At 37.9% G+C, this 26,174-nt stretch overlaps 1 protein-coding gene across 1 annotated transcript in view; it reads left to right on the top strand.

The window, feature by feature from the left end:
* Nucleotides 1-26,174, top strand: part of TENM3 (teneurin transmembrane protein 3) — a 997,728-nt gene that overhangs the window by 835,200 nt on the left and 136,354 nt on the right. The window contains exon 9 of the mRNA XM_061404118.1: nucleotides 22,988-23,110. Within this exon, the coding sequence (XP_061260102.1) occupies nucleotides 22,988-23,110 (123 nt within the window). The remainder of the gene's footprint in view (nucleotides 1-22,987; nucleotides 23,111-26,174) is intronic.

Consider the following 26,174-nt stretch of genomic DNA (forward strand, 5'->3'; position numbering starts at 1 on the left):
GATCCCCTGGAGAAGGAAATGGCAACCTACTCCAGTATTCTTGCCTGGAAAATCCCATGGACAGAGGAGCCTGGCGGGCTACAGTCCATGGCGTCGCAAAGAGTCAGACACGGCTGAGCAACTAACATACACATATACACCTAGAAGTCCATATTTTTAATGCATTTTGTACCAGATTTTTCTCATTCACTAACCTATCATTTTGGAGAAGGGAATGGCAACCCACTCCAGTATTCTTGCCTGGACAATTCCATGCACAGAGGAGCCTAGTGGACTACAATCCGTAAGGTCGCAAAGAGTCAGACATGTCTGAGTGACTAACACACACACACAAACTATCATTTAGCACCTATTTTTAATTAAACAATTTCCAAAAATGCATGACCATTTTCTTATGCATTTGTGTGTGTGTTTGTGTTTGCAGGGTGTCTTCCGTTGATGAAATTTTTGATCAGAATAAATTCTTTGAAAGAAATTTTCTGTGCCAAAGCATAGGCATGTCTTAAAATTATCAAGCCAGGTCCAAGTTACCCTCAGTTCATACAGCTATCAGTGCTACATATAATCAATATTTTTAATTCTTAGCAATCTCTTAGGTAAAAATATTTTATTGTCATTTTCATTTTTTACTAGTAGGGCTGAATATCTTTTCAAATGCTTATTTACCATTTGTAATTTTCCTGTACATGTTTTAATAGCCTAGTTTCCTCCATTTTTCTTTTGGGGTTTTTATTCTTTTTTTAGGGGGCAATTGTACCTGTTGATTAAGGATATGAATCATTTGTCATATGTTATATATTCTTCCAATTTATTCTGAACTTTGTTTTTGGTTATCTTGCCATATATTATATGGAATTTTTTAAGTAATCAAAGTTATCAATTTTTTCTTGTCATTTCTAGTGTTCATGTTATACCTATAAATTCTTATTTACTCCAAGTATTATTTTTTAAAAGTCACTTAAAAATTTTCTTCTGGTACTTCTGTGGCCTTTTAGTAACCATTTTTAGCTCAGCATTTTTCTCATCACTCCACTCTGCGTTAGAGGTTCAAATTAGCCCTTTCTTCTAGAAGCTCCCAGTCAAGTGATAAAGATGTGTGCAAATATTTGTATACTGTACACTTTTAACAGAACATGCTTTCATAACAACTTTTTCCAAATGAGAAAAAGAGAGAGAGAGAAGGAAAAGAAAAGAAGGAAACGCCTGCCCCTGGCTGAAGATGTTGGGGAAAGACTTGATGTAGGAATAGCAGGTGATGTTTAAGAGATGCAGAGGAGTTCATTTCTCTGGGCTTGACGTCACAATGGTTGGTGGGAGATCACCATGAGACAAGGTCATCCGAGGCGGGGAAGGAAGAAGCAAGAGCTATCCAGAACGGTGCCTGTGGAGGCTCACGATGTGTCACTGCTGTGTTCGAAGCTGCGTACGAATTTCCTCCCTTCATTTTCCCAGCAGCCCCATGAGTTATCTCTGTTTAACAAATAGGATACTCTTAGAAAGGCACTTCACCTTAAAGTCACACGGGCCAGTAAATGACAGAAGCTGGACTGGAAACTGCCAAGGATCCCAGGACATTATCTACGGGGCCTCCCATGAGGTTTCTGAAGAACTGAAAAGAGGGAAAAAACTGAAGAAATGGAAGCATTGTAGTGAAAAAGCATCACATTTATGTTTTGAAAAATTGCTCTAGTGGCATTCCAAACTATGCAATTCTAAGACAGAAAGTCCGAACTTGGGCTTTTCAGACTTAACAGCTCCTAGGAATCACCTGGGGATGTTGTTAACATGCACATTCTGATTCAGCAGATCCAGTGTGAGAACAGAGTCTGTGTTTCAGACAGGCTCCCTGGTGACAGTGTTGTGGTCCATTGCAGCACAGTCAGATGCTGTGCTTGATGAAGGAAACATTTCTACAGTGTCCAGTTCGTAGCCACTAGACACACATGACTAGAGAGCCCTTGAAAAGTGGCTGGTGTAACTAAGAGCCTGGAGTTTAGGTTTTATTATTGTTAATTAATATGAGGGGCTTCCTAGGTGGCACAGTGGTAAAGAATCTGCCTGCCAGTGCAAGAGACACAAAAGACACAGGTTTGATCCCTGGGTGGGGAATATCCCCTGGAGTAGGAAATGGCAACCCACTCCAGTCTGCTAGCCTAGAAAATCCCACGGACAGAAGAGCCTGGCAAGCTACAGTTCAGGAGGTCGCAAAGAGTAAGACACAGCTAAGTGACTGAGCACACACACATGCACTCAAGTAATTTGAACTCAAACAGCTACATGTTTGACTGGTGGATACCGTTTGGACAGTACAAAGGTAGACAGCGCTGTTAGAAAACTAGTCTAAGTGGGAGATCATGAAGCCATGTTGTGACAGAGAAGTGAGCGGAATTGAGAAACCATGAAGAACTGAAAAACTATGATGAAGCTGATTCACAATAGAATAGATGGGCCATGATTTATCATATCCCAGTTCTTAAAAATCAAATGTCCAGGTCTATACATATGGCAGACCTCTTTTCAACAGAGTCACATGTGGTTTTCTTTAGATCACTGAGCTCCTGATTAAGATCCTTCTCTGACGCATTATCTTTAAGTTGATATGCCTTTCCACAGTGAAAATTCTCCTGATTACTAAACATAAACTTTAGGTTCAATAATAGTGGTTAGTGATACAGCCCTATCCAAAAAAAATAGCTGTCCCACTTTTTCTGGGCCCTAATTTACTCCATTTTGTAGTGACATTACTTTGCCAACAAAGGTCCATCTAGTCAAAGCTATGGTTTTTCCAGTAGTCACGTATGGATATCGGACAGTAAAGAAAGCTGAGTGCCGCAGAACTGATGCTTTTGAACTGTGGTGTTGGAGAAGACTCTTGAGAGTCCCTTGGACTGTAAGGAGATCAAACCAGTCCATCCTAAAGGAAATCAACCCTGAATATTCATTGGAAGGACTGATGGCTGAAGCTGAAACTCCAATACTTTGACCACCTGATGCAAAGAACTGACTCACTGGAAAAGACCCCGATACTGGCAAAGATTGAAGGCAGAAGGAGACGGGGATAACAGAGGATGAGGTGGTTGGATGGCATCACTGACTCGGTGGACATGAGTTTGAGCAAAGTCCAGGAGTTGGTGATGGACAGGGGATCCTGACGTGCTAGTCCATGGGGTCGCAAAGAGTCAGATGCAACTGAGCAGCTGAACTGAACTGAACTGTTTTTCTAAAATCTGAAAATTATGAAGATGGGCAGTAGTCAGCAGTTGTTCACCAGAGAATGAATAGAAAGGAGATAGTCTTTTGGTTACTATTGCTTCTGCTTCTGCTCACAGTTATGGGATGAGTAGGCATCTTGATTATTGTTCTTTACTCACAGAAGGCTCTTTTTCCTAGGTGGGAGGCACCCTGAAATTTTGACTTTGTACACATTGAAATATGCCCACAAATCTTACCATAAAGTGTAAACATCATTGAAACGTTAGGAAACACTGGTCAAAATATGTTGAAATTACTATGTTAATACCAGTGAAAACTGCAACAAATCAAGCCAAACTTCAAATAGCACCATTATGGACACAACCTCATTAATGTGACCATATACTGCTAGGCAGAGTCTGAAAATTCACAGAATTATCATGGGAAATTCCATGTAGAGTAGCACCAAAAGAGCTTGCACATATAATTTAAACTTAAGGGAAACTCGAGAAAACAAAAATCTTATCAAAATATATTATGCTTGGGACTTCTCTAGTTGTCTAGTGGTTAAGACTTCACCTTTCAATCAGAGGGTGTGGGTTCAGTCCTTGATTGGGAGCTAAGATTCCACATGCCTTGTGGACAAAAAAACCGAACCATAAAACAGAGGTAATATTATAACAAATTCCATTAAAGCTTTAAAAATGGTCTACATCAAAAATTATGTTCAAAACACTACATATGTTAGCATCGTTTCTCAATTTTTGGCCCTTTAGGCCAAGTTTATCACAACCCACTAATCCCCATAACTAATTTTTTTTTATAACAGCTTAGAAGTGTTGACTTTGTGCTCAGTTGTGTCCGAGTGTTTGCGATCTCATGGTCTGTAGCCCACCAGGCTCCTCTGTCCTTGGGATTTTCCAGATAAGAATACTGGAGTGGGTTGCCATTTCCTATTCCAGGGGATCTTCCCCACCCGGGGATCGCACTGATATCCCTTGTGTCTCCTGCATTGGCAGGTGGATTCTTTGCAACTAGCGCCACCTGGGAAGTCCATTATAACAGCTTGTTAAGATATAATTCAGATACCATATAGTTCACCCACTTAAAGCCCACACTTCAATGGGTATTCTTATATTCATACAGCTTTGCAGTCATCACCACAACCAATTTTAGAGTACTTCTATCACCCACACAAAAAAACAGCCCTGTATCCCTAAACAGACACTTCCTATTGCCTTCCAAACATTCAGTAATCTTTTTTTTCCCATGAAACTCTGAATTTGTAAGGGGCTGGTTTATGGACTAATTTCCAGCGACAAATAACTCTACATTGTTTTTCTCATGAACTTCTGACACAGGCTGCTAACCAAAGAACTACTCACATTTTCAATACTCCTTTTCATTTAGGAAAAAATACTATGTAGTTATTTATTTCCTTTGAACAGCTGCTACCAACTGATTCCTAAAATAGATGTTGTCATACATCTGCTAAAAAGGCTGTTTAACAACATAAGCATTCCCTAGATCAAGCAAAACATAACCTGTCGGATCCAGGTTCATGGTAGTGATGATTCCTTAGCAGTTATCTGTCCTACTTCTGGGTCTATTTGCATTTTATGAATATCTTTACCTCTCTGTGTACCTTGATATTGATTATGGTACTAGCTATATATATGCAACTCAGGGTCAGGAGGAAAAATCAGCCAGCCCTTTAGGCTTTGTGAAAAAAATCAACCACTTAAATATAGATGGCAAAATAAAATGTGTTGTGACATTCTTTTTTTCTTCTTCGACATGTCTTTGTCATAAAAGTGATGTTTTATTAGGTTCTTGAACACAGCCGAATGATGAATTATATACCGTTTTTCACAATGGCTTCTTCCCTTAGCTCTCAGTTGTATTACACTCAGTAAAATGCATTTTGTCTGAGATGGAATGGTGGCATTTTTAATACTAATGTGGTGTCACCACAATATAGGAAAAAAAATTGTAATTTGGGAGAATGGCATTGAAATATGTATAATATCATATATGAAACGAGTCACCAGTCCAGGTTCCATGCACGATACTGGATGCTTGGGGCTGGTGCACTGGGACGACCCAGAGGGATGGTATGGGGAGGGAGGAGGGAGGAGGGTTCAGGATGGGGAACACATGTATACCTGTGGCAGATTCATTTTGATATATGGCAAAACCAATACAATATTGTAAAGTTAAATAAAATAAAATTTTTTTAAAAATCTAATTTCTTAGGGGAAAAAATAATAAAGCAAAGTAAAGGGTTTTCAAAAAAAAAAGAAAAAAAATTGTATTGCTCATATTTTAGTGGGTTGAAAATTGTAAACTGAAAATTTTAAATCAATAGATCAGTATTTTATCTCATTTTTCTTCTACATGATCTAGCATATCATTTAGAAACCTAGAAAAGATCGAGAGATCACTTAAAATTCAGTTCTTTCTCTAGCCACCTCTGTATAATCATTTCAGTGACTTCTGAATTGAATCTATAGTGGGGAAAAATCAATATATTGTACACTTAGAGTTTTTTGATGTTACAGATTTTTTGCTGCTATTTATTAGCAAAACATAAAAGTGTTTAGTTTTAGGTTGATTCTGGTATTACTCTAAAGAAAAAAGAGGTTACTACCAAAATCAGGTACAGAAATGCAGAAATACAAATGCAGAAAGTGTGCTCTTCCTCTCCTCACCAAAAAGGATTTATTTACTCTTAGTTTGGTGGGCTTCCCTTGTGGCTTAGATGGCAGAGAACCTGCCTACAAAGCAGGAGATGCAGGTTCGATCCCTGGGTCAGGAAGATCCCCCGGAGAAGCGAATGGCTATCTACTCCGTCATTCTTGCCTGGAGAATCCCATGGACAGAAGAGCCTGGCGGGCTACAGTCCATGGGATGGCAAAGAGTCAGACACAACTGAGCGACTAACACTTTAACTTTTCAAAGTAAATAATATATGGGAAATAGTATAAGCAGACTGTTTTTACCATTCAAATATAAGACTCTCCCTGACTTGAAAAATGTCCAAGGACAACAGCAAAAAGAAATACCTTTAAAGTCATCTAAACTCCAGTTTGTGCTATAGATAAATACTTTGCCTGTGAAATACAGGGCTGTCTTCTTTGTTTTAGGCTATCAGTTTTGCAGAATGTAGCAACAACTCCTGACTAATGACAAGTGGAAAGCATAATACAATATTTACCATTTCAGTGCTACATTGCATAAATATTTAATCAGTGTTGCATATGTCATTTGCTTTAACGTTAGTGCTACTGAGAGCAGAGTGTACCGAGAGAAATATCTACATAGAGAGGAGTGAAAGAAAAAGTAACTGGCATATATGAGGTTAAAAAAGCTTGATGGATTGCTAGGAATCTTAGGAATGAATTCAGCAGAAAACCTCTATTTCCATTGAATCTATGTTCCAACAGAGATTTCATCCTTAAATAAAACAGATCAAAGAAAATGCACGTGTGTAGCGACTCTTTTTAGTTTATTGTTCCTGTGTCATCTTAGAATGTCTTCAGACTACTCACATCTTGTCCTTCCTTAACAATACGATACCACCGTTTCTTTAGTGGCCTAAGAAAATAACATCAGAAAAGGAAGTGACCGTTCATTCATCTGTCATTCTTTGGACATTTATTTATTGAGACATTATCACAGATAGTGCAGTGAGCAACCTTACACAGTCCTTGTCCTCTTAGAGATTATGTCTTAGAGACAGTAAACATTGAGCGGTTAATTTTAATCAGGATGTCTATTTTAAAAGGAGAAAAAAAATGTGGAAGACTAGAGCAGTGCATAAAATGCAGTATTTACCGAATCTGAGCATTAGAGAAAGGTTTTCCTGCTAAAACCAGAATAATAAGTAGTAGTATGTGTTCTGACAAATGCTGACATAAGGACAAATGTTAAGTGTTACCACATAAACCTAAATATGGCCCAAAAATCAATTCTCAGGAATATTAGAACCAATGCATTGTGATATAATAAAAATAAATTTGGAAGTGTCTGAGGGGGAAAACAGTTATGATATTTTTTATTTTCTTTGTTGAGTTAGTTTAGCTAGAATCCTCTTTGTAGTTAATATCTAGAAATCAAAAGAAATCTTTGTTTGGAGATTTGGGGTAACTATATTTAAAATTTCCATGAGAATTTATAGTCTGTTTCTGCTTGTTTCTTTCCTTTAATTTTAGATAACACACTTTCATGCTTTAAGAATTTTCTTTATAGAGTATATCCAGAAAAGTTTTAAAAGCTGTTAAATCATATTTCTGCATTCTTTTGCAAGCATTGATGAGTTCTATATTAACCTATTTTGAAGATAGTTCTAAAACATGTGTTTCCTGTGTTTCAAAAGTTATTTGGAGATAGATATCATTGTTCTGCATTTGAGAACCAAAGAGGTCGACCTGTCCAATTTCCATTCTTGAGTTGGGCCTAGAAGGGGAAAGAACATTACCTTGAGACACTTCCATGGCACATTTTAAGCACATAGACACTGAATCAAAGAACAATTACATTTTTTTAGCCAGTTTTGTGTAGTACTAACTTGTTTGGGGAGAAAATAATCAGTATTGTTGAAGATAAGAACTTCCAGTCTCTTCTTGAACTGTTAGGTTTCATCACTGGTGACTTATCCAGGCTTCCAGAGAGGCTCGTCTTGGGACCGCCCTGGCTTCATCTTCCAGTGGCAGTGCCTGGGGCGTAGGTTTGATCCCTGGTTGGGGAGGTAGGATCCCACATGCCTCGCAGCCAAAAAACAAAACAAATTCCCCTCCCCCCACCCATGAAACAGAAGCAATATAGAACCATATTCAATAAAGACTTTAAAATGGCCTACATCCAAAAAAACCTCAAAAAACAAGAGGATCATCCTTGTAGCTTTTCCCATCAGTCAGCTTGAGTTGGTGTTGGTGGACTCCCCTGGAATTGTCTTTTCTCCTTAATGTTATGGCCACAGCCTGACCCTTTCAGTCTCCTCCACTAGTGAGCTCTTTCTCCCCTTTATTGCTTCTGCCCCTAAGAAAGAGGAAGCCTTCTGCATATCATCCTACATTTCCCGTGGTTTTCCATGGTTGTAGGACACTCAAGGCTACCTAACATGTTACTGTATGCGAAGCTAGGATATGAGGCCCTTTCCTCTGAGGGAAAAAAAAATGATACACTACTTCTGCATCTTGGACATGTTTATTTGTTTTTCCCAGGCATTTCCTTTTAATTATTTCCAAGATCACAACCAATTTAATCCCCTTAAATTTACCAAGTATTGAATATCCTTCCTAACCACTGAGTTCACAGTAAGGCATAACCTTTACAACAGTGATCTTATGTGGGAAAATGTGTCAATTTTGAATACCACATTACAGTGTATTTTTAGAATGCTGTTTATAAGCACAGAGCCTCAAAGCAGTAAGATTTGAATTTGTAATCCCACCTCTGTCACTTATCAGCTGTGTCATCTTGAGCAGGGCAGTTAACCTCCATAAACCTGGGTTTCCTCGTCATTGTAAGCAGGATTAGTAATAGTAGAGATCTTTGGAATATTTCATAAAATAATTATTAAAAGACCTACTATATTGCACAGGGAACTATTTTTAATATCTTGTAATAACCTATAGAAAAATAGGTTATTTTTTATAGTAGAAAAGGATCTAAACAAGAATAGATATGCATATATGTTTAACTGAATCCCTTTCCTTTACAATAGAAACTAATGCAATGCTGTAAATTAATTGTATTTCAATTTTAATAAGAAAAATAATAATCTGTGCCTATAAAATGTAAGTGCTGAATTAATTTTAGCTGCTATTATTTCACAACCTAGTGAATAAAATATCAGTATCCACAATTTTTTAGAAAGAAAAATCTTTGGCCCAGAGAATCAGTGACTTGTCCAGCATTAAAGCCAGTCAATGTTTAAGTGGCAACCCTCTCCAGTATTCTTTCAAGGGAAATCCCATGGAGGAGAAGACCCAGGCAGGCTATAGTCTGCTTTGAGACTGTGAGGTCTCAAAGGGTCAGACATGACTTAGGGAACGAGCATGATAAGCACATTATCTAGGTCTTCTTATTTTGAGTCCAGAACTTTATTCCACTATATCAGAGGGCATTGACTTAAGTCTCATAAGACTTAAGAATTTAGTTAAAAATTGCAATTTGTTATAAAACAAATTAAAAATGTGTTTAAAATTTTGCCAGTAATCGCAAGGAAAAACTGAATTAAATATAAAAATATATATAAAATAACAGTACCATAGAAGGTCCACAATTATATGATAAAGGTGAAGAGCATATTAAAGAAATGTACAGGGACCACTGCTGAGGGGACCGAAAATGCTGTGGCTCTTTTCCATGGGATCTTTTAATTTTGTTCTGGATGCTTCATCTGTTCCTTATCTCCACTTGTCGTTTTTACAAGCTAGCTTCATGATGTAGTTCTGAGACACTGAGTTACACAGAATTTATACATAAAACCTAACCATATTGTTTCAGTCATTTCAAGTCATCACAGATTTTACCATTATTTTCTATTTTAAGACTAAAGCTGTTTTTAGATGCATTTTACTTCTTCACAGATATTCCTTGTGATCTCAGAAGAGAATCACATAGAGAGAAGCACTGCATGTTGAAAGTGGGAAAGTGGGTCATTTATTTTTAGGAAAGGAGCCTGAGACCACCGAATACAGAAGCAGGTGGGCAGCGAGAGCCATCTCCAGGGTATCAGAGACGACTTCCTCGGTATTTTGCTTTGAAAAAGAATATCCCACAAAAGCTTCATAAATATCATTAATTAGAGTTAAGTTCATAACTGAGGAAAGCTGCTCTCCACGTGAGCCCAGATGAATGGGGAACAGCTGGGAAACTGGCTTCCCATGCTGTTTTTCACCCTGCTTGATGAGATGACGTGAGAGGTCAAGGCAGGCTGATGGGATGTGTTGAATTTACGGTTACCTACGAGGCGTCTGAAGTGGTGACGTGGTCTCCATGTCATCCAGCTTTCATAGACGACAGAACTTGGTGAGGGAGACACTGACTAAATCTTTGTTGACAAACGAATCCCTAACAACAAACTACTTGAGCTGGTTGTGCCTGTGTTCCTGAAGGGTCTTTGATTTTGTTATTAATAGAATTTATCACTTGACAGCCACACATACACACTCACAAATCATGTTCTTTCTCTCAAATGTAACTTCTCAGGGAAGAAGTGGACTCATTATTTCATAATTAGTATTAGGAAAGGGACATTTTGAAGGGAATATTTTTCTGGATTTTACCTTTTTAAATTTTTTCACATTAACTATTCTTTATTGGAGCAGAAATGTAGGTCTTTCTAAAAGCAAATGAAGTGTTGGAGAAACAAGCCACCTAAAGGAAGACAAAGAATACTTTTATGTGTTCCTGCAACAATAGTACTGTAAGAGATGTTCTTTCCAATGTATGCAATAAGTGTGTCCCACATCACAGTGTTCCTAAGTTGGCATTTTAAAATGAACAGTAGAAACCTAAATTTTTAAACAAAGGTCTTAAAAATATACTCATTTAAGTGTTTCAGACTGATACCACCGGATAAAGTTTGGCCTATACAGAAGGTTGTTTTTTTTTTTTTTTAACTTTTTATTTTGTATTGGGGTATAGCCGATTAACAATATTGTTATAGTGTCTTGTGAATGGTGATGGGGCCTCAGCCATACATGTACATGTTGGATTTTGCCATATTTTAATCTACCAACCTGGATTTTGCCATATTTTAATCTACCAACCTTCCATATCCCTAATAGTTAGATCTTGTAATAATGATGATTAAAGTGTCTTAAAATTTCAAAGAATTATCATTTTCAGGTCTATTGTACTCTTCTTCCAAAAAGTTAAAACAAGCCAAGGAAATATTATGTGCTTAAGTAGGTCACTAACATCTATACACGTTTACTTGCATAAAAGTAGGATATAGGTCTTAAATAATGTTTTCAAGAGAAAGGAATTCAGATTCCTTTTAATATTATTATTTCTAAAATTGAGTCAGTACAATAAGCCTTTGAATAATGAGTAGATCCATGGGATTTCAATGGTGAAGCTACTAATAACTGTTACCAATGAATCCTCTGTCACAAACATTTCATGATAACAGCAAACTCAGTATTTTGGCAAGCAAGGCATAGTCTATAAATCATGTAAATGATTTCATTCTGTATTTTGAATGTTCTTGGAATGGGTCCTCATACCATATTCTTTAACGCTGACAACTGTTACTTCAAAGATTCCCTGGCTTATTGATAATGACTGGCCCCTCTGGGCAGTCAATCATGAGGGTGAACACGGTTAGTCTTTTCTGTTTGGTTGGAGAATGAATGCTTCTTTCATTTCTAGAACAGAACCTGGAAACAAGAGAAAAAACTAACGAAACGCTAGGAAAACAATCTGTTGTAGAAATCCCAACTTAATTCTCTTGGTGACAGAAACAACAGCTTGATTTTCATACGCCTCTGTCAGCTTCAGCCCTGGCTGTCAGTGGGCAGTTGGAATTGTTATTTTACTAAGCAGCATCCTCCAACATAGTATACTGAATCTCCATACTGGAGAAAGGAAAAAGGACTTAGAAATTTAAAAGTAGAATTTTTAATATTATTTCTAAAAGAACAGGTGTCTAATATTCTGGTAGAAACAAACCTACAGAGCTGAATCATAGCCATAGTTTTACATGCCCATTAATGACACAGGCCAAGAAAGGATAGAAAGGAAAAATACATGTATAGAAATATAAAATATCAGCAGTCGTTCCTTACTTCCCTCCCCTTCTCCCCTTCAAAACTATTTGTTCGTAAAGCTTGTGATTTCCAGTAGATTATAATGCTCAGAGAACTTTGCTACATCAAGTGTTAATTCCTTTGAATATCAAAATATCTTTTTAATGGCAATTTGAGCACATACTAATATTTAAGCTTTCAAAAGAAATACTGATTTTCAAATAACCATATTTGGGTCAGCAAGGTATAAACTTTTGAAATAACGTTAGCCTTAAAAGTTAATAACAAATAATAATGGATTTGAATGCCAAAATATTGCCCAACACATTCCGTCAACATGTATATGAACACAGCAGGAAATCCAAAACAAAAGCTAATTTATGGAAAACTATGTATTCCTAATGACAGTTTAGACCAGTAGGGGTCCAAGTTACAAACTGCAGTCTTTACATGAGATACTTTCATTTTGCATTGAAAACTTGGTTGCATTCTGGAAACATGAATCAAATCAAATCATTGCCCTATATTTAAGAGTATTCTTCTCATTTCCTCTGTAAAATCTAATCATTGCACATGTGCATCATGTATATTTATGTATTCATGAAATTTAAACACAAAATGAAGAAATTTTGCTTTCAAAACCCAAGATACCCAAGGAGTAGTATGCATAAAATGATAGTTTGAGCCCATGCAATTTTACTTTATTTGAAAATGAAGACAAAGGAACCACAACACTGGTATTCTAATATGTTGATATTTTATTGATGCCAGATGTTTTTTTTTCCCTTAGGCTCAATGATTTAGCCTAAATATTTATATTTTAAAACATTATATTGACATACCATAGAATATAAATCTGGAAGAAACCTTAAAGATCAGTGAGTGCAGTTCTTCAGATTTTTACATAAATAAGATATCTAAGCCTCAGAGAGGCCCAGGGACTTGCCAAGGTTCCAGAACTCAATAGAGCCAGAATTGAGACTTGGACCCAGGTCTCTTTAAATGTAAACTGAGGGCTCCGCAAGATACCACACAGCCTGTGCTGAAAACTGCATTCATACCTATAAATGATCAGATTCTGATTTTCTTTTCCTGCAACTTCTGATAACATGTTCTTAATGATTCTTTCTCACAAAGATTATTTTGGGGGAAAACATATGTGGATGTGAGGTGAATTTCAAGACAGGAAAGCATTTAACCTTAGCTTGTTGTGATGAACTTGGAAAGTTTTGGAGGCTAAATCCAACTGAATTGCAAATACCTTCAGGATATCTTTTAGCTTAGTTTTTTCTTTGTTTGTTTTACCAGAATCTGGTTCTCATATTATCTCATACTATTTTTGTCTTTGTGAGAATGCATGCTTGATCTTGTAATATTAAACAGCATTTAGCCAATAATGCCAGGCATGCTAAGAACTAGATTTTAAGTTGCCAGAAGCTCAGAGCGTACTCTTCAGGGTTCTGGTGACATAAGCTGGGTTCAGGTTTCTGATGGCAAGGGTGCTCGCTTCTGTGTTCGCTTCACAACATCCCCTGTAATTTACTCTAAGGTTCTGGCAGATTGCTGGACCATGTCACCAGCTGTCGCCACCCCTCCTTCCCATCCCTGTTTGGCAGTATCTGAGAACACAGGCACGCCAGTAGAAATAATAGTAGCTGTGATAACAACTTCGGTGGCATGCTCCCCAGAGACAAGATCAAAATTTGGCACCATTTCTCTCATCATGGAACTAAAAATGGCGCTGCATTTGCTCCTTGGTGGCATATAATTTTCCTTAATGACACATTTTGGTTTCAAGTCTTCTACATGCTGGCTTTTAAATATCAAACCAGCATATATCGGTTAAAAACAATGGCATGCCCATTTTTTTATGGGGAGGAGGTGAAATAAATATAATACCACACATTCCTTTCATCTCCATCAGCCTTGAAAAATAAAGGGAGCGGATGCTATAATTTCTCTCACTTCAATGGTATTTCAGAGCCTAAAAATTTCTTCATAAAATTTCACTGGTAGATTTTCACCAGCATATTGTCTCAAAATTCTCTCAGTTAATGAGATTTTTTTTCTTGGCATTTCTAGAAAGAAAAAAATTAAGAAATTATAGAATATTTTTTGAGTGACACAAGAAATATTTTAATTTAAGCATCTTGAATTCGGTTACAATCTAAGAATACCAGGCAAAACCCTTAAAATGTAGTTTAGAGTAGACTATTGGGCTATAAGTAACATAGATTGCAAAAGTGATTGACAGTTTAGCACTGAGTTATTTCTAGAGTTGATATCTTTGTCATATTTTTTTATCACTGACTTGGGTGGTAGTATAAAAAGTATGCTCATGAATTTTGTAGACTACAAATGTCAGATACTACAACTAATTTAAAAGAGTTCTGACTGAGAATCATCTTGAAAATATGTATTCTCCCACTGTGCAAAAACAGGAATTATACTAGGTACTTTCTAACACATTATTGACTGGGGCATTTTTGTAGAAACTAACATCTGTGGTGTTTATGCATCTCCAATCAATAATATGCTAAGACTGCTTCTGACTGTTACCAGTCTCAGATTCTCTGTTATCATCCTTATTTCTCAGGAACCAAGCTATGGAGAGCCAGCCCTCTAAGATCAACTCTAAGAAAAATATTGAAAAAACTGAATTACATATTAAATTTTTCCTGTAACTGTCCTCTCCCATTTTTCCATAGCTAACATCCTGTACATTATTCCCTTACCCCACCCCAAACTCATCGTTTTCCATCAGAGTACCTATTTTTAACCCCCTATCTGCAAAGATCCATTTGTGATTCTCCTACAACCCCCCCTACTTCTCACACAAGAGACAATTAAAAATGTATCCAAATATAAGGTGGTCTGTTCAAGATAAAATAATATAAATTGCTATGGCAGTATATGGACATGGAACAACAGACTGGTTCCAAATAGGAAAAGGAGTATGTCAAGGCTGCATATTGTCACCCTGCTTATTTAACTTATATGCAGAGTACATCATGAGAAATGCTGGGCTGGATGAAGCACAAGCTGGAATCAAGATCGCTGGGAGAAATATCAATAACCTCAGATATGCAGACGACACAACCCTTATGTCAGAAAGTGAAGAGGAACTAAAAAGCCTCTTGATGAAAGTGAAAGAGGAGAGTGAAAAACTTGGCTTAAAGCCCAACATTCAGAAAACTAAGATCATGGCATCCAGTCCCATCACTTCATGGCAAATAGATAGGGAAACAGTGGAAACAGTGGCAGACTTTATTTTTTTGGACTCCAAAATCCCTGCAGATGGTGGTTGCAGCCAGGAAATTAAAAGATGTTTACTCCTGAGAAGGAAAGTTATAACCAACCTAGATAGCATATTCAAAAGCAGAGACATTACTTTGCCAACAAAGGTCCGTCTAGTCAAGGCTATGGTTTTTCCAGTGGTCATGTATGGATGTGAGAGTTGGACTGTGAAGAAAGCTGAGCGCCGAAGAATTGATGCTTTTGAACTGTGGTGTTGGAGAAGACTCTTGAGAGTCCCTTGAATTGCAAGGAGATCCAACCAGTCCATTCTAAAGGAGATCAGTCCTAGGTGTTCATTTGAAGGACTGATGCTAAAGCTGAAACTCCAATACTTTGGCCACCTCATGCGAAGAGTTGACTCATTGGAAAAGACTCTGATGCTGGGAGGGATTGAGGGCAGGAGGAGAAGGGGATGACAGAGGATAAGATGGCTGGATGGCATCACCTACTCAATGGACCTGAGTTTGGGTAGGCTCCGGGAGTTGGTGATGGACAGGGAGGCCTGGCGTGCTGTGATTCATGGGGTTGCAAAGAGTCGGACACGACTGAGCGACTGAACTGAAGAGAACTGAACTGAACTGATGGCAGTATAGACTTCATGAAGTCTTCTAGGAAGACTTCATGAAGAAATGTTATGTGGACTAGATGTTAGGGTGTTGGTGAGATTTCATCAGGCAGAGTTTGGGGAAGGCAACCCAGAAACCAGGAATTATAAGGAACAATGTCATGGAAGTAGAATAATTAAGGATACTACGGTAGACAGGCAAATCTGGCCAGCTCATGGGATCTGTGTTGTGTTCACCTTGTTATGCAACAGAGCTCTAGAACTTTCTCATCTTGCAAAATAGAAACTCTCTATTCGCTAAACAACTCCCCGTATCCCCCCAGTCCAGCCCTTAGCACCATTCAACTGTCTGCTCCTTTGGGTCTATTTTAGATGTCCATATAAGTGAAATCAAGCAGTATTTGTCCTGTGTATATATATAATGGGCTTCTCTTGTGGCTCAGTAGTATAAATAACCTACCTGCCAATGCAGGAGACACAAGTTTAATCCCTGGATTGGCAACCCACTCCAGTATTCTTGCCTGGGAAATCCCATGGACAGAGGAGCCTGGAAAGCTACAGTCCGTGGAGTCACAAAGAGTCAGATATGACTTAGCGACTAAACAACAACATATGTATATGACATTTTCTTTATCCATTCATCAGTGGACATGTGGGTTTCTTCTGTCTCTTGACTGTTGTCTCACTCTTCCGTTTTCCTCTTACCGGATGGAGTCGCTTACCATCCTTCTACACTGGGTCTTTGCCCTGTGTGTGCATTTATTCTGTTTATCTCAGCGGGGCCGGGGGTCGGGGTGGTGTTGCTATAACAGGCTGTCCTCATTGTCTCACCCGCAGCCTTATGGGCAGGAAGGCCTGGGAGTTTTGCAGAGAAAAGCACCTGCGGCAAAGGTTCAGGGAAGGTAAAACAGACATTCTTTAGCTAATGCCCTGTGCCAGATGGACTACTTTAAATAAAGTATTTAAGTTTAGTATGTAGTTAGAAAAGTATACAGAACCTAAGTGAATGACCCAGTGGAACCACTTCCCAGGCAGAAAAATAGAGTATTACCCGCTCTCCAGAAGCCCCCATGGGCTCTCCCAGTCATCACCTCCCCTCTTCTCCCTGCAGAGAGTCACTCCGGGGACTTTCACCTGCTTTGAATGTTATGCACATGGACTTAACACAGTATTCATGTCTTTTGTGAATGGGTTCCCTTGCTCAGTATTGTATTTGTGAAGGTTTTCCATATTGGGCATCTGGAGGTGGCTCACTCATTCACATTGCTGTGTGGAATTCCATTGTATGACAATCCTATAATTTTTTTATCCATCCTGCTGCAGGCAGACATCTGAGTTCTTTCCAGTTTGGGGCTGTAACAAATATTTCCATGAACATTCTTGTTCATGCCTTTTGGTGCTGTGTGTATACATGTTTCTATTGGATATGCAGGCAGAGTTTTGTACATCTATGGGGACTTACCCACTGTATCTAAGATTTTTTAATAAGGAGAAAATATATTCTAATTCCCAACAAGCAACCTTTAAATGATCTTGCAAAAATACAACTATTTATAGTTGGTAAACATCTTGTATTTACAACTTAATTTTAAGAAATGGACAACTTCTGAGTATGTCTGCTCCTCAAAAGAGAGATGAATTAACAATTTGTGTTAAGACTTTTTGTAATTCCTTTGAGGCGAATGCTCAGTTTTGATTCGGATAAGTAGGAAAACAGCACAGTGCAGAAAAAGGAATCCTGAAGTAGCATCAGGAGGTCTGTTATGTACTTTGAAAATGGTGTTTGGTGTTGAGTGAAGCTCTTGACACTTAATATGTGTAACTTAAGATCTCTAGGCAAATACAGAGACTGAGCCCAAAGTTAATGAGAGACAGAGAGAGACACACACACACAGATACACACAGAGATACACATCCTGAGTTCTCTTCATGCACTAACTGGGTAAATCACTGACCCCTCTCTGCCTGTGTTACATCCTCCTACATCAGGGGTAACGATCCTGTCACACACTACATTTATTAGGAGATAATATATATCAAAGTATTCTAAAATGCAAAAAAACACACTGAACTGATTATATCTATATATAACTTTAAAACACACACTGCTGTTTACTTGCATATTTTTTAAATTGTTTTTAAGACTCTTGGAGTTAAAACAGCCTGTTATTAATTTAATCACCGTCATAACATTACTGTAGAGCTTTCCTTTTGCAACAATATACTGCGATGGAAAAGTATTTGTGTGGCAGGACGGTGCCTGGAGTACACAAGTGTTACCAGTTACTGTTTTTCCCTTCCCTTCTCTCCAAACTCTGTCTCTGCCTTCAGTTTCCTAGATGTAGTGCAGAATCATGTCTCTAGCCTACGACCCTCACAGAAGTTACACTCAGCTCCTCTCTGTGTGGGTTTTCACACTCCGCCCTCGGGTAGGTTATAGGTGGTGTGTGTGCCCTTTATCATCAGAAGGTCTGGGTCTGAGGTCACGGTCCACAACTTACTCATTTGAAACCGTACACTCAGAAAGTCTCAGTTTTCACAGATTTATAATTAAAAAAAAAAAAACCAGTAACTACCTAATGGAGTCTTTGGGAAGATTAAATGAGATGATAAGCTGAAGCACAAGCACAACACTTGACACATAGTTAAGTGTTCAGTGAACATTTTATTTTTAAAAAATATTGCATCCCCACGTTCCCACACCAACGCAGAGGACCCTGTCTGCGGCTGAGAGAATGCCTGGTACTGCTGCCAGTCTGTGCCACCTCGCCTAAGCCGTCCTCATTAGCTAAGCTGTCCACCCAGAGGTCAAGGGCCCCGCGGAGCACAGAGCTGCCAGTCTCTTCTCTGGCACTCTTCCCATGCCCTCCGTCAGGTCCTGGGCAAACCAGGACCCATCACAACATCATGAAGAGTGGCAGCAATTGCCTTCTCATGGGATCAACTCTGCTTTCCAGCCTGGGCATTAAAGAATTAGGATCATTCTCCTTTCTTTATAGATGTATTTTATTTCTCTAATTCTCGCTTTATTTGTCTGCCAAGATAGCTGCTTACACCAGTGCTCGGTAATTTCAGTAGCATTCTGACTTTGAGTTTGTTGCCTCCTTTTTCTCACTCTCTTTGTATCTCTCTCTCTGTCCCTCTCTCTGTGTGTCTCTGTCTCTCATTAACTTTGGAATCAATCTCTATATTTGCATAAAAATCTTTCGTGACACATCAGTGTCGAGAACTTCACTCAATACCAAACACCAACATTTTCAAAGTACATAACGTCCTAAGACCAAACAACCGTTTGGTATCTGTTTTCAAAGCAGAGTTTAACAAGATACAGTACCATTTGGTATGTTTCTCATTATATGACATCTCAAGTAGAACCAAAATCCCATCTTACTGAGATTTTCTATAAAAAATATATGTAATAAAGCTCTGGCCCATCTGGCAAAAAGTAAAATAGTTCTCCAAACACAAACAAAACCCTGCTTTTTAACTTTTGATATCTGTGCATGACCCAGGGACTGTTCCTCTTCTTCAGAGTCTGTTAAAACCAGTAATATAAGCAAATCTATCATTCAAGAAGGCTTTTTATGTTACATAAAAGCTCACAATGATGATACATTATTTTGTGTAGAAACTATGGCTCTTTTGAAATATTATTGCTAAGCCAGAGTATGTCTGTCAAAACTTTTACTGTACTCAGAACTACAGCATTTTATTCACACATTGCGGAACTATCTGAAACCTTGAAAAATGTATGAAGTGATAAATGTTGAGAAAGCTTCTGATATTTTGCCACTCAAAAACTACATACTTTAATGCAAAATGACATGAAATTATACTTCTTTATGAGTTGACAGTTTGTATATTGGAGAATTGTAAACCTGTATCTTAATCCTTGAAAAAATTAGTCTTTAAAGGAAATTGCTGAAAAACTATAATTTATTTATTATTTATTTATTTTATTTATTTATTTATTTTACTTTACAATATTGTATTGGTTTTGCCATACATCAACATGCATCCGCTATGGGTGTACACATGTTTCCCATCCTGAATCCCCTCCCACCTGCCTCCCAATACCATCCCTCTGGGTCATCCCAGTGCACCAGCCCCAAGCTTCCTGTATCTTGTATCGAACCTGGACTGGCGATTCGTTTCTTATATGTTATTATACATGTTTTAATGCCATTCTCCCAAATCATCCCCCCCCTCCCTCTCCCACAGAGTCCAAAAGATTGTTCTATACATATGTGTCTCTTTTGCTGTCTCGCATACAGGGTTGTCGTTACCATCTTTCTAAATTCCATATATATGCGTTAGTATACTGTATTGGTGTTTTTCTTTCTGGCTTATTTCACTCTGTATAACAGGGTTAGGGTTAGGCTTAAGTCCAAATCCTGAGAACATCAAAAAACTATAATTTAAACAGGGAGTATGAGCCTATATGTTTGTTACAAATTGTCCAGGGTGGATGTGGCTATGTTCCTGTCTATGTTTGGTGTGTTTCTTTACTAAAGGATGATTTTTATATAAGAAATTGTTAACAAAACAATGCGAGACTGGAATAGAATGTCCCCAAACTGTTGAATCTTTTTTTAAAAAATTGATCAATTATATACGGTGCTAATGGACTTTCATTCAGCTATTATAGTTTTCCTATAGCATTATGCTAAGACCAATCATTAATTCATCATTAATAATGTAACACTCCATTCTTAGCCATTTATATTTTTATTTGGTATTTATTAATTTTGCCTTAAATTGCTATACTTGTGTCCACAAAAGTGTTGTCTGAGATTTTAAAACCTCAGAAAATAGAGTTTATTTCTTTGACAGATGCTTACTGAGATGTGGTCAGTAGCAGACAGTGTATGAGGCAAGTGAGATAGGTGAATGATCTGAGACAATCTTGGGAGATACTTCACTCAGTCAGGGAGGTCTCCCCAAGAAGCTGACACCAACCATCAGAGGGAAGAATAGGTATTTTGCAGTGCGTAGAGAGCACTGCAGATGTGGGGGCTGAGGGGGATGTTTATTGAGACTCTGTGGTCTGGTCAGGTGACTACAAATGGTTCAATATCCTGGAGTACAGAATAAGTAAATGAAAGAGCTACATACTATGGGCTGCCCCAGTAGGTGCCAGCTATCCTTCATATATATGGTCTAGAAAATTCCTGGAGAAGGGCATGGCAACCCACTCCAGTACTCTTACCTGGAGAATCCCATGGACAGAGGAGCCTGGAGGGCTACAGTCCATGGGGTCACAAGAGTTGGACACGACTAAGTGACTAACACACACACATTCTTCATATACATGGTCTAGAAAATTCACATCATTTAAGGTTGGTTTAACCAGCCTCATTTTGTAAGTAAACCTAATGTTTAATATTACATCATTTGTCCAAAGTTAAATTCTAGATTGGGCTCCCCTGGTGCTAAAAAGTCTGCCTGCCAATACAGGAGACACAAGAGACACAGGTTGGATCCCTGGGTCAGAAAGATCCCTTGGAGAAGGAAATGGCAACCTACTCCAGTATTCTTGCTGGGAAATCCCATGGACAGAGGCGCCTGATGGGCTACAGCTCATGGGGTCGCAAAAGAGTCAGACACAACTTAGTGACTAAACAACAACAAATTCTAGACTGACACTGAACCCACGTCTAACTAATTGCTCTTTGCACTGTAACAGCCTAGTTTTGTTCATATATATTCAATATTTAATAAGGGCTTTTTAACAGTAGTCGTTATCACACTGTCTCTAACAGTACTTTCTAAACTCTTACATCTCTCTTTGGTAAATTCCAATATGTATAATGAATATATACTGTCAAATAATGTTGAAAAATTCTCCTTCATGACATAGTAATATGACAGTCACCAGATTTCCCCATGGATATTTAGCCTTCCTTCAGGATTAATTCCTAAACTCTATTTTATGGAGCACAAATGAACATACAGTGTTAATGGTTAATGTGACAGTGACTATTATTCTAAATATTTTTAAAGAATAAAATAAAAATATGTAAAATAATAAATTATATTACCTTTCTCTTTCTAATTACTTGGTCTTCTAGTTAGCTATTTGCTAAGATTTTTACATAAAGAAAATTAGTAAACATATAAAATTTATGTATGAATTTATACATAAATTTATAAGATTACCAATCCTACATCAAAAACTTTATGTGAAGTTACCTAACACTTTGGAAAAGACCCTGATGCTGGGAAAGATTGGAGGCAGGAGGAGAAGGGGATGACAGAGGATGAGATGGTTGGATGGCATCACCGACTCGATGGACATGAGTTTGAGTAAACTCTGGGAGTTGGTGATGGACAGGGAGGCCTGGCGTGCTGCAGTCCATGGGATTGCAAAGAGTCAGACAAGATTGAGCGACTGAACTGAATTGAGCTGAATCTGATACATATGCATGTTGCTTGATCTGTGCTAGTGCTGAATTGTAAGTCAAAGATTTGAAGATTATTCATCTTAAATTAAGAATATTCAAATATTACTGTATGTTGTACATCTGAATCCATGTTGACCATTTCATGCACCATATTGATCTGTGAGACCACTTGTTACCTTAGTCCAAGTGAAGAGTGCTATGTCTCTTCAATTCAGTTCAGTTCATTCGCTCAGTCATGTCCGACTCTTTGCGACCCCATGGACTGCAGCACACCAGGCCTCCCCGTCCATCACCAGCTCTTAAGAACCTATAAACGTTACAACCAAGTATTGCACATGTGCAAGAAGCCTGTGGTCCTGTCCTGCAACTCACTTAGATGATGGTGAGTGGTAGAATTGGAACAAAGCAGAGCACAGAGTGATTCATTCTAAGAGTTTCCCGGTGCTCATTAGCTGAGTAATATCAAATCTTTATTAATGTGCTGCCGTGTTGCCTTGCACTGCTGCCTGAGTTGCCTTTGTGTGAGGAACTGTTTTCTTATTTTTATTAGGCGATGAATCCTTGGCATTTCAGAACATGGAAATTTTCACTTTACATGTGACTCTTGTTACTCAGAGTATGGACAGTCTAACTTTACATGTGACTCTTGCTATTCAGAACGTGGTAATTCTAACTTTACATGTGACTCTTGTTATGAACAGATGTACCATTTGCTGTTGTAGCTAGAAGCAGCAGACCTTTAAACACCGTGTGTTTTTTACCCCCAGCAATGCATCTCTTTGGCCTCAATTGGCAGTTACAGCAGACCGAAAATGACACATTTGAGAATGGAAAAGTGAATTCTGATACCATGCCAACAAACACTGTATCGTTACCTTCTGGCGACAATGGTAAGAGAAATAATCACGTGTCCTGTGTTTTTCTTTTAACATTTCTTTTCCATAAATTTATTTTTACCCATGTTAGAGCCAATTGTGTATGGGAGAAGGAAGAGGTTCTAGAATTACAAATATTATCTTTGAATGAGTGGCTTTCATTCAGTTACTTGAAGCACTGAACATTCACATTTTTATCATAGGAATAATACAGTGTTCTGCCTTCTAAGTCAATGGCTAGGCTTTTCTGCCTTTCCTTCAAAAGTGTGCATTTTGTTTTATTTTTAGTCTGTAAATAGATTCTAATTCAGTGTATCATCTCTTATATTATCTTGGGTTTATTGATCTTTCTTCATTCAGCTAGTATGGGAAGTTGGAATACTATCTTCATTTTGTTTTAGAAGGTTTTACATACAAAACACATTAAAGGATTATCGTTTATTGACCTTTCCTCAGCTTGCCCTTTCTCTAAATTTTCAAAAGTTTACACTTTAAGCTAACAGGCTTTCAAATCAATTGGTTCCGAGTTTAAAAATTGGTATTTAAGAGGTTAGAGAATGCTGTATTTCATTTTTTTCAATATAAACACCCAGAAAAATACATACATGTGTAAGTATATTTATATGATGTACCTATTTTTATTATATGTGTGTACATGCTTGTATTTATGTTTGGCATTTGGCATTCTCTGACTTTTTGCAAAATGTCATAGTACTTTATATCTCAAAGCAACTGGATAAAGACACCTTTTTCCATCACATGAGAAACAGGCTCTTTGCCTTTCAGCATTTCCCTGGCTCTCCTTCCTCTTTGTTTCTAATCTAGAATATTTTTCTTCTGCTTTGGCATCAGTTATTTTCATCCTCCTTGGCTGATTTCTTTGCAAGACTGAAAAGAAACTATTATATATCTATATAGTATATTTATTTGTATTTTATATATGCTGCTACTTTACATGTACCCACTGGCTGTGACTAGTGCTTTTACCATATTTTTTTGTTCTTTGCTTTTCCATCTTCTGTTTTAATAATAATACTTCATGACCCCCTCTTCCTTCTTAGGAAGGCTGATGGATTTTAGAAGATGTTAGATTTTCACAGTAATGGTAAATACCACCACTCCTGCCCCTGTATAGAGTATTTAATACCAAGTGCTGTATATTCAGCCCTCTTCTTTCTTAGGGAGGCTGAGGGATTTTAGAAGACATTTCTAAATGTTCGATTTTCACAGTAATAATAATACCACCACCGCTGCCCCTGTGCAGAGTGTTTGATACCAAGTGCTATATATTTCAAATAAACTATAATCTAATGGTTGATGGCAGTGACAGTGGAAATTAGCACACAGTGGATTAGAGGAGTGAAGAAAAGCTGGCCTAATTAAAACTGTTGGTGGGAAGTTTCAATTAAGTGAAATATAATTACTTTAAACAACTGTTTAATCTTTAATGCACTGATAACACACATATGAACAGATCCAGTAACTATACAGAAATTAAAAGTATTTATTTTGGGTTTATATAGATTGAAATTTAGACTGTCTGTTAAAGTGGATGGTTCCTGTGAATGATCAAATAGCACTTGTTAACCACACATGTAGGGTACTTTTTACAGACCCTACATAAGAAATGTAAGAATAAGAAAAATGCTTATTGTACACATTTTGTTTATTTGTTTATACATCCTAACGTTTTATTGGGCTTCCCCCAATGGCTTGGCAGTAAAGAATCTGCCTGCCAATGCAGGAGATGCAAATTTGATCCTTGGATCAGGAAGATCCCCTGGAGAAGGAAATGGCAACCCACTCCAGTATTCTTGCCTGGAGAATCCCATGGACAGAGAAGCCTGGCGGGCTACAGTCCATGGGGTCACACAGAGTCGGACATGACTGAGTGTCTGAGCATAGCACATTAATATAAGACAAAATGAAGGCCATCAGTTTTGGTTAGTGTAACTCTGGCAAATGACTTCTCCAAGTAAAAAAAAACTCTTTTATAGAAACTTCAGTTTTAAAATACATAAGTCATGGGATATAATATACAACACGGTGACTTTAGTTAGTCACCATGAGGATGAGGTGGGGGGCCCCCACTCTCTCCTTCCTGCAGTCCCATAGCTGGGGCTTCCTTCTCAGGGTCTCCTTAGCCCAGCCCTCCTGCCCCATCCCACACAGTGCTGTTGAGTAGGGGCCCTGCCAGGAACTGACCGACTCAGCGATGGAGGCATAGTGTGTATATTCACACAAGCAGGCACAGAGGGGCACATGGGACGTTGTGCCCAGGCATTACCCCCTAACCTCTGTGGGAAGTGAGACAGGGCAGAGACAGTCTCTGGGGTCAGTCCCCAGATGGGTGGCTACCTTCCCTTCCTCCACTTGTCTCATATATTTGAAAGTCGTGAAAAAGTAGATCTTAAATATTCTCATCACATACAGAAAAAGTTGTGACTATGTTAGACATATTGTGGTAATTGTTTTACAATATATATAGTTATCAAGTCGTTATACATCAGAAACTAATATCATGTTGCATGCAGCAAATAATTAAAAACCCCTTTTGTATGAGGACAAATTGAAAACTATGTGATTCATCCTCTTTAAACAAAAAAAGGTTCAGATTGCTTTTAAGTTTTACATTATTGTTCGTCATGTATGAATTTTCTCAAATACAAGCCAATTTCAAAGAATTAGATTTTAGAGCAAGTTAAAAATTGCCTATGAATTGAAGAAATGGGGCTAACAGTGCTTCAAGGGTATTGAGTTTTCTTCAATATTGCATATAGTATTTATGGTGTTGCATGTATAATAGCTCCTTAATTAGATGCTACATTGATTTTGTCCATTAAACTACATTTGCAAGGTAAAGTTTTAATTCACTTAGCTTGTGATGTAACACTCTGTATACATAATGTTAAGTTATGGCATGTGGTTGTTTATAAAAAGATATTTTCTCTCAGAGATCTCAAAGTCAGAGTATAAATCCAAGGTTAGGTCATAGAATTGGAGGGTGGGCTATTGATTGTCTATAAATGCCCAACCTTGCTTCCTGATGCCTTAATTATTAGTGCCTCTGTGGGACCTA

Source organism: Bos javanicus, chromosome 27, assembly GCF_032452875.1.
Source record: "Bos javanicus breed banteng chromosome 27, ARS-OSU_banteng_1.0, whole genome shotgun sequence".
NCBI lineage: Eukaryota > Metazoa > Chordata > Mammalia > Artiodactyla > Bovidae > Bos > Bos javanicus.